This window comes from Acomys minous (genome assembly GCF_964271855.1).
Source record: "Acomys minous genome assembly, chromosome: 6".
Classification (NCBI taxonomy): Eukaryota; Metazoa; Chordata; class Mammalia; order Rodentia; family Muridae; genus Acomys; species Acomys minous.
The window spans coordinates 40,052,200-40,061,984 of record NC_140487.1 but is presented as its reverse complement, the minus strand read 5'-3'; the positions used below and the strand labels follow the sequence as shown (position 1 = coordinate 40,061,984).

At 48.8% G+C, this 9,785-nt stretch overlaps 1 protein-coding gene and 1 long non-coding RNA gene across 12 annotated transcripts in view; one reads left to right on the top strand and one right to left on the bottom strand.

Moving 5' to 3' along the window:
- Positions 1-334: 334 nt before the first annotated feature.
- Positions 335-9,785, top strand: part of KMT2C (lysine methyltransferase 2C) — a 216,604-nt gene continuing 207,153 nt past the window's right edge. For 5 of the 11 annotated variants that reach the window (XM_084787769.1, XM_084787768.1, XM_084787760.1 and 2 more), the window contains exon 1: positions 1,255-1,623. In XM_084787769.1, the coding sequence (XP_084643895.1) occupies positions 1,462-1,623 (162 nt within the window). In that variant the 5' untranslated portion in view covers positions 1,255-1,461. Of the gene's footprint in view, positions 343-1,216; positions 1,235-1,254; positions 1,624-9,785 lie in introns of those variants that run through there. The other 6 variants (XM_084787767.1, XM_084787765.1, XM_084787761.1 and 3 more) reach the window with 3 other exon arrangements.
- On the bottom strand, positions 2,901-9,672 carry LOC311600740. Its single transcript, XR_014780344.1, has 2 exons — positions 9,527-9,672; positions 2,901-5,290 (listed from the first exon to the last, which is right to left on the bottom strand). It is a non-coding gene; the product is annotated as an uncharacterized lncRNA (long non-coding RNA).

Sequence of the window (9,785 nt, the reverse complement as noted above, 5' to 3'; positions counted from 1 at the left end):
TAACGCCGTCCCGCTGTGGCCCCGCCGCACCGGGGAAAGCCTACGTGGGACTCCGCGAGGCCCGGGGAGGCCCACGCCCGCAGGGAGGAGGGGGGCTCGCGGACGCACGTGCGCGCACCGCACGCGGGTGCACGCTCCGCAGTGTTTACTCCGTTCCTCGCCCCGGCCGGGCCGGACCCTGATCCCGGATACCCGGTCCGCAGCTTAGCGCCCGCCGGAGCCCGAGTTGCAGCCGCCGCCGCCGCCGCCGCCGCCGCCGCCGCGTCAGAGCGGGCGGGGGAGGGGCGGTGAGGTCAGCGGCGGCGGCCGGGCGGCGAGCGGCGCATGCGCGGAGCAAGCCCCGTGAGTGGCAGCGGCGCGCTGGGGGGGGGGGGGGCTGGGGGCGGGGGCGGGAGGCTCCTGTGTGTGGGCGAGCCGGCCGCGAGTTTGAGAGGTCTGTGGTGCGGGTCGCCCCGGGGGGAACCCCGGCGCGGGCCTCGCGCGACAGCCGCCGCCGTGTGCGTGTGTTGTTTGCGTGGCGGACGCACAGCCGCAAAACTTCCTCCTGTGCTTGCCCCAGGAGTGTGAGCGAGCGTGAGGGAGCCCAGCTCGACGGGGCCGAAAGCTAGCGTGAGGGAGCGATCCCGAGCGGGCGAGCACCCAGCGTGAGGGAGTAATCGCCTGGCAGCCAGTCAGCCAGCCAGCCAGCCAGCCAGCCAGCCAGCCAGCCAGCCAGCGAGTGTGGGAGCGATAGGGACCGGCGAGAGCTAGCCACAGGGGACGCCGCGGGCGGGCGGGCGAGCGATCGATCGCCAGCGCGCGACCGAGGGGCCGGTGCTCGCGCCACCCCGGAACCCACCACAACAACTGGAGCAGCTGTCAAAACTTCGCCGCGGCGTGGGCCTGACGGGCTGACGGCGCGGGGGAGGGGTGGCTGTCCCCGCCCCGCCCCGCCCCGCCCCGCCGCCCCGCCGCCCCCCTCCGCGGCCCTTTCTCCTCCCGCCGCGGGCGGCCTTGGGGGAGGGGCCGGGCGGAGACCCCCACGGCCGCCCCCGGCCCGCGCCCCTCGCGTCGCGCCCCGCCCCGCCCCGTTCGGCGCCGCCCTCCCTCCGGCCCGGCCCCGCTGGCACTAGCCTCGGCCGCGGCGCCCCGCCCCGCGCGGCCGGCCCCGCCCGCCCCGCCCCGCCCGCTCGCCCGCCAGCCCGCCGCCCCCCGCCGGCCCCTGCGCGCCGAGTGCGCGCGCCCGCGCCGATGTGTGTGAGTGCGTGTCCTGCTAGCTCCATGTTGCCGCCTCTCCCGGTACCTGCTGTTGCTGCCGCTGCCGCCGCCGCTGCTGCTGCTCCCGGGGCTGCGGGAAATGCGAGAGGCTGAGCCGGGGAGGAGCAACTCGAGCAGCAGCAGCGGCGGCGGCTGCGGCCGCTGCGGCGGGAGGAGCCCCCCAGGAGGAGGACCGGGATCCATGTGTCTTTCCTGGTGACTAGGATGTCGTCGGAGGAGGACCGGAGCGCGGAGCACCAGCCGCCGCCGCCAGCACCCCCCGAGGAGCCCGGAGCCCCGGCCCCGAGCCCCGCAGCCGCAGACAAAAGACCTCGGGGCCGGCCTCGCAAAGATGGCGCTTCCCCTTTCCAGAGAGCCAGAAAGAAGTAAGTTGAGCGCGAGGGAGCCAGGCGGGCGGCCAGCGGCGGCGCGGCCCGGAGCTGTCAGGCCCCCGGCCCGGTGGGGGCGGGGCGGCCCAGGCGCGGCCCGGTTCGGCGGCGCCCGCGCAGGTCCCGCCGGCCGCGCCGCGCACTTTACTTTGGAGTTCGGCCTCGCTTCTGGGAGAACCGCCCGGCGGCTTCCCCAGGGCCTAGCCCGGCGTCCGCACACGCCCCGCCGAGCACGCCCAGCTCGCTGCCCGGCCCGGCCGCTCGGAGCCACAAAGCTGCGGGCGCCAGGGACCGAGCTGTCAAACGCCGCGGCCGGGTGGTCCCGGTGCGGCGGCCGGCGCTCTTTGTCATCTCGCGGCTCTTTTAACTTTTCTCGCTCCCAGACCGGTGCTTTTGCTCCTTAATGATACATTAGGAAGCCATTCGAGCCTGTCCTCCCCATCCCCCACCGCCCCGAACCGCACCGCGGGGCTCCGCAGCCGGCGCTCGGGATCGCACGGGCCCAGGTGTGACCGAGCAGGAGTTTCGGGGACGCGGCGGCCGGGTTCCGCGGCGCTGACGGCCCTGAGCACTTTGTTTCGGGCAGACAGCTTTAAACGTCGCTCGACTAGTAACTTCGACTCCAGCTGGGCAGGGAATGGCTTTTGATTGTTTTTGAGCGTACGTGAGGACTGTGCCGGGTGGATGAATTGGCCAAGAAGTGTTGTCTTTACCTAGTGGTTATTCGGCAACTTGGCTTGAAAATGAAGGAACCCGTTCTCCTGCCAGTGAGTTAGTTGCTCAGCTACTGTGGCTCCTCGGGGTGCTGCGGAAGGTCGGTGACCGTCTTTCAAAGTTGCAGAATGGCGTGTGTTGCTTACTCATTTCATTGTATGATATTCTCATTGAAGTGTTGGTGGAAGAAGGGTGCGCTGGGACTTGCAGGAAGAAGGCAGCATGCTTGTGGATAGGCTGGTTCTTTTGGTTTACGTGCATTCATTTGTTGTGTCTGGTGACTGCAGTGAAAATAGTGTTAACTGAGGCATATCAAGCAGCCTGGGCTTCGGGAACCCAGTAAGATCTTGACTCACTGTATCGCTTTTTCTGGCTTTGCTATCCTTTTACTACTGACTGTTCCAGGGCCTTCAGTCGCCTCCATATTTTACTGCCTGCCAGCTGTGAGAAATCTTGAGAGAAACACTGTATAGAGGATGTATACATTATTACGTTAGGTTCTTTTGTGATACAAAGTTAAGAGTTTATTTTGCCTGTTACATTGTAAGGTGATGTGCTGCGTAAAATGCCATTGTGAGTGCCTTGACAAATTTGGACTAGGTATGTTTTTAAACGTAATTTTCAGTAACTTTGGACTTGGTCGGTTTAATACAAATACCGCTTCAAAAAGCAACACGGAATTAAGCCATTAGAGTTTTACATCGATTCCTGACCATTTTCTGTTTGAAAAATATCTGTATCATAAAAGAGGGTTCGTGAAGGAGCATTTAATCCTAGCACTCCGGAGGCAGAGGCAGGTGGAGTTCAAGGCCGATTGGTCTACAGAGCTAGCTCCAGGACTGTCAGGGCTACACAGATCAATCCTGTATTGAAAAAGAAAAAGAAAGAAGGAAAGAAAAAAATGCCAAAAAACCCAAAACACATAACCCCCGCCCTGCCAAACCCCAACAACATTTACATCTCTTACTATATGCTAATTTGAGATAAGTATGTGTTTTATATTTTGCATTTAAATTCTTTTAGAAAGAGTAGACATACACGTGCTCATTTTTGCAGTGCTAAGGAACAGGCAAAAGCACAGGCACACATTCACTGCGCCTCATTATTGACATGAGCTAAGTTGTATTAGAGCAACTCAGCTGTGCTAGTGAAACTCCTCTGAACTGGAAGAAAGGTAGGCTGAAGTTACTACCGCCTTGTTATTTTAATTCTTAACACTATTAGTAATGAATAAAAATGGCCATTTGAGAAATTAAGCATTAAAGTGACACTATGGACTAACAAAACCTTGGGAAATGTTTAGGTCAATTCTGTCTTAGGCTTTTTCTTTTAGATTTGAAAAGCAACACAGAATTCTTTACAGGGAAGTAAAATGTACTGGTAACGGGCTTCCAGTGTTAAAATTCTTTAAAATCAGGCACCTTTAATTGTTTTTGGACCATGTAAATGGAAACTAATGTGTGAAGTAGAAAGCAAAGAGGTTTTGATTGTGTACCTCTACACCATACTGGAATCCGTGTGGAAAAGACCTGTATTTGGTGAAGACCCTGAAAGTGAAACTGATGTGTAACAGACGTGATTTAGGTTTGCAGTAAATACATAATGTGGAATTATAAACCTTACACTGAAGAAATAAAAGTTAATATCCTTTGTTTGAGACAGGGTCTCTCTAATGTAGCTCTGGCTGGCCTGGCACTTGACTGGCCTTGAACTCAGAGATCTGCCTGCCTCTGTCTCCTTAGCCTTGGAATAAAAGAAATACTCCACCACTCCTCTTGAAAGTTAAATATTTTTAATGTAATGGGAATAAAGGTTTTAATATTATAAGTATTGATCATTAACTTAGGGTCAACATAGAAAAAAGGCCTTATGACACTGGTTTGATTATAACACAAAGGAGAATTTTGAATCTATCTTTAGATTGAAAAAGGTAACCATACACTGCGAATCATTGTGCTTCAAATTTTCTTTTTTCTTTTTGATTTTTCTAGACAGGGTTTCTCTTGTAGCCTTGGCTGTCCTGAACTCACTTTGTAGACCAGGCTGGCCTTGAACTCACAGAGATCCACCTGCCTCTGCCTCCTGAGTGCTGGGATCAAAGGTGTTTGCCACCAAGCCTGGCTTGTGTTTGAATTTGTAATGATTAACGAAATATACCAAGTATTTTATAGTTTGGCTGGCTGAAGTTTTGTTTTGTCATATTTAAAAGGTATAGGGTATGTAGTTCGTGGGTTTTACATTCTCTATATTAAAATTATGTTAACTCCCTAAAAGCAAATATTTTGAGCTAAAGTTGTTACTCATTTGAGGCAGAATTTTAAAAGTGTGTGTGTGTGTATTATATTTCCTTTTATACAAATGTCAAGTGTAACTCACAGTGAAATTGACATTTGTCTGAAATTTTTCCTTAACTGTAAAGACTCTAATCATTTAGTTGTTTTGAGGGCTCATAATCTTTGTACCTGAGGCACTGCTGTTACCCCCTGGTAAAACAGTATACATCAGAGGTTTAATTCTGTTAATATTAAGTAATTTTTCCTGAAGGGTTTTTAAAGTTATTTATTTATTTTTTATTTTTGTTTTTGAGACAGGGTTTCTCTGTGTAGCCTTTGCTGTCCTGGACTCAACTCTGTAGACCACATTGGCCTGGAACTCACAGAAATCCACTTGTCTCTGCCTCCCAAGTGCTGGGATTAAAGGCCACCACACCCGACTGAATTAATTCTTAAGAACTCAAAGGAAAGCTGGACATGGTGGTGCACGCCTTTAATCCCAGCACTTGGGAGGCAGAGGCAGGCAAATGCTGTAAGGTCTAAGAGTCTGGGCCAGCCAAGACTATACAGAGAAAGAAACGCTGTTGGAAAAATAAACAAAAAAGATATGGGTTTCACTGTGGGCCTGCAACCCACTCACTGTGTAGACCAGGCTGGCTTTGGATCTTCTAGATCTACCTGACTTGGCCTCTGGAGTGCTAGGATTAAATGTTGTTAAAACCACTACACCTGGCTTTAGTGGGCAGCTCATTAAGTGTTCTACCATATTTGCTAGGTCATCAGAGTTGACGTCAGAGATTGTAAATGGTGAACAGGAAATGTTGAAGCATCAGGTGGTAGGGATAGTATTTCTGAGACACTGCCTTCAACTCTTTTTGAGTCAGATCTGTGCCCTGAATCACTTTTCAGAGGGCAATTGCTGTTATTGGACAGCTTGAGTGTTACTGTTACAGAAAAACTAGGAACAGTGAGTGGTGTCCTACAAGGGTATCTTGCAGTACAGCTGGAACAGTTGTTACTTTGTATTTGTAAGACTCTTTCTCTAACAAAATTTCTTCTACCTGCCAACTTGAAATAAGTGTTAGACAACTGTTCTTTACTATTGTATGTAAAAGTCTCCCACCCATCACCGTTCACAGCTTTTGAATAATACAAGCATGCAATATTTATGATGGCTTTTCTTTTCCTTCCTTTCTAGCAATTATGTTTTTCTTTTCCTTCCTTTCCTTTTTTCTTCGAAAGGAGGTTTCTCTGTGTAGCCTTGGCTGTCCTGGACTCCTTTTGTAGACCAGGCTGGCCTCAAACTCACAGGGATCCACCTGCCTCTGCTTCCCCAGTGCTGAGATTAAAGGCGTGTGCCACCACGCCCAGTTCCTTTCCTTTTTCCCCCTCCCTTCTTCCTTCCCTCCCTTCCTCTTTTACCTTACTTTTTTGTTTTTTTTTTAAAGATAAGGCCTATTATGTATCCCAGGCTGACCTTGAACTCAAAATGTAGTTTGAATTGGCCTGTATTTGAATATTTCTTCCTCAGCCTCCCACAGCAGGAATTGTAGGTATGCACAGCCACGCATTAATTCTTAATTTTTAGTACTTTCTAAGCTAGCAGATATACAGGGATCATGTGTGTGTGTGTGTGTGTGTGTGTGTGTGTGTGTGTGTGTGTATGAATAATTTATATCTATCTAGCTATCTCAATCAATCAATCATCTACCTACCTATCTACCAACCTTCCTCTAGCGATTTCTGGTTCATAGGAGGCACTAAAATGTTTAAATTTAATTGAAAACTGGATCTAGGACTGTCAGCCTCTCTTCTTGAGAAGATTGTTCTCTAGTTGGCTACACTGTATTTTACTGTTGGCTTAATAATATTTGAGAATATGATGTTTTTAGTCTCATAATTTTACATTGCTTATTAATATATTAAGTTGATAAACACAGCTTTCCATGCAAATTTAAAAGTATCGCTGGGTGTGGTGGTGCATGCCTTTGATCCTAGCACTTGGGAGGCAGAGACAGGCGGATCTCTGTGAGTTCGAGTTTATCCTGGTCTATAAAAAATTTCATAATAACCAAGGCTACACAGAGAAACAAAACCTGTCTCGAAAAACAAAACAAAACAAAACCCCAAAAAACCAAAACCAAAAACCAAAAACCAAAACAAAAATATCTATAGTTTTTTTTTTTTTGGTTTTTCAAGACAGGGTCTCTCTATGTAGCCTTGGCCATCCTGGACTCACTTTGTAGACCAGGCTGGCCTCGAACTCACATCGATCCGCCTACCTCTGCCTCCCGAGTGCTGGGATTAAAGGCATGCGCCACCACACCCGGCTTATAGTTTAATTTCTCATTCTTAAATGATTTATTACATTTTCCCATTACCAGCTTAATTCTGTGGTGCAAGATTTGCAGTCAACTTGTAGAATTAAATTGATTACAAGACTACATATGACTCATAGACTTACCACTTTCTGTTTTGCAAAACTACAGGTTATTCTGTGGGCCACAGGTTTCTTTGATCAGATAGTGGCTGTCCAGGCTTTATATCCTTTAAGCCAATATGAGATTATCACTAAGGAGCTTTCATGGAATGTCATTGACCTTCCAGAAAAAATATGGTCAGTTTTTAGGTATATAGAAGACTAGATTGTGTTGAAGAGTAGGCTGTTTCGTTAAGAGTACTTATTGCTCTTCCAGACTATAGGGATTTGGTTCCCATACCCATGTTAGGCATACGTATAGTTGGGCATATACTCATATACGTAATATCTTTAACTGGTTGTGGTGGTATACACCTTGCATCCTAGCACCAGGAAGACAGAAGAGGTTGGATCTCTGGGTTCTAGGCCAGCATGGTCTATATGACAAAGTTCCAGGCCTACCAGAGCTACACAGTGACACCCTGTCTTGTCATCATTGTCTTCTTCTTCTCCTCCTCCTCCTCTTCCTCCTCCTCCTCCTCCTCCTCCTTCTTCTTCAATTTGACTTTTATTTTATGTGCATTGTTGTGAAAGCATCAGATCCCTTGGAACTGGAGTTAAAGACAGGTGTGAGCTGCCATGTGGGAGCTGGGAATTGAACCTGGGTCCTTTGAAAGAGCAGACAGTTCTCTTAACCACTGAGCCTCCTTCTTCCTCCTCCTCTTCCCCCTCCCTCCTCCTCCTGTTCTTCTTGATTTTTTTGTTTTTGTTTGTTTTTATTTATTTATTTTATTTTTTTTTACTATTTTTTAAATTAATTTATTCATATTACATCTTGATTGTTAGCCCTTCCCGTTTCCTCCCATTCTTCCCTCCCTCCCACTTCCCCCCTTCTCCCCTCCCCTATGTCTGTGATTGAGGGAGACTTCCACCCCCTATGTATGCTCTAAGATTATCGAGTCTTTTCTTGGTAACTTGCTATCCTTCCTCTGAGTGCCACCAGGCCTCCCCATCCAGGGGACATGGTCAGAAAAGGGGCACCAGAGTTCACATGAGACAGAGTTTCTCTGTGTAACAGCTCTAGCTGTCTTGGAACTCACTCTGTATACCAGCCTGGCATGGACCTCACAGAAATCCAACTGCCTCTGCCTCCCAAGTACTGGGAATAAAGGCATGCACCACCACCGCCTGGTTTGTGACACCCTGTCTTCAAACAAACAAACCATCCTTTTATAAAAAGCACTAGAAGTTCTTACTGAATGTTTTCTTTCTGGAGAGGTGAAATGGAAGGCTTTTTTTGCTTTTCGTTCTTTGTTTTTGGGGACAGGGTTTCTGTGTGTGTAGTCTTGGCTGCCCTGGAGGTCTCAGCAATCCACCTGCCTCTGCTTTTTGAGTGCTGGGATTACAGGCACCACCGTGCCCAGCTGAAATGAAAGTTTTTAAAAAAAGATTTATTTATTATGTATGCAGTGCACATTAGTTAGATCACATTATAGATGGTTGTGAGCCTCCATGTGGTTGCTGGGAATTGAACTCAGGGCCTCTGGAAAAGCAGTCAGTGCTCTTAACTGCTGAGCCATCTCTCCAGCCTGAAATTGGAAGTTTAATCACTTGCAGAATGTGAGACACTTAGGAGCACAAATTCTCTAAGAAGAATGACACAACTCTTTTCTTGCTCTAATATGTTAGAAAAGGCCTCATTTGCTTCTGCTGCTGTAGGTAGCAGGAGCTATATAAAATGCAGTTTGAGATGACATAGGCTGTTACTTTTAGATTTTTTTTTTCTTTTTTTTTGAGAGAGAGTTTCTCTTGTAGTCCTGTCTGTCTGTCCTGGATTTGCTTTGTAGACCAGAGCTGTTTACTTGCAAATTAAAAACATTTTAGCAGGGTGGTGGTAGAGTAGTGGCAGAGTACACCCTTAATCCCAGCACTCGGGAGGCAGAGGTAAGCACATCTCTTTGAGTTCAAGGCCAGCCTGGTCTATAGATGAGCCTAGGATAGATCCGACCCTGTTTCAAAAAACCTAAAACAAAACAAGAACAAAAAAACAAAAAAATTTTTTAGATTTAATATTTTTTGTTTTGTTTTTGTTTTTTGAGACAGAGTTTCTCTGTGTATCCTTGGCTGTCCTGGCCTCACTTTGTAGACCAGGCTGGCCTCGAACTCACAGAGATCTGCCTCTCACTGCCTCCCAAGTGCTGGGATTAAAGGTGTGCACCACTACTGCCCGGCTAGATTTATTTATTTTTATTTTATGTGAATGAGTGTTTTGATTGCATGTATGTTTACAGCATGTACATACCCGTGTCTGAGGAGGTCAGAAGAAGGGCTCAGATCCCATGGAAGTGGAGTGAATAGGTTACTGTGAGTCACCATATAGGTGCTGGCCACCAAACTCTGGTCCTCTGCAGAGCAACAAGTGATGTTTTGTTTTGTTTTTCAAGACAAGGTTTCACTGTGTAGTCTTGGCTGTCCTGGAGGTCACAGCAATCCACCTGCCTCTGTCTCCCTGAGTGCTGGGATTACAGGCATGTACCACCACACCCCGCAGCAGCAAATGTTAATTGTTGAGCCAACTCTCCAGTCCCTCTGTTTAGATTAATTGACATTAATTGAATTAATTTGTATTTATGTATGTGAACGGGAAAAACACACACACACACACACACACACACACACACACACACAGCATAACTTCCAGGAATCTGTTTTCTCCTTTTACCATGTGAGACTTGAGCTCAAATTCAGATTGCT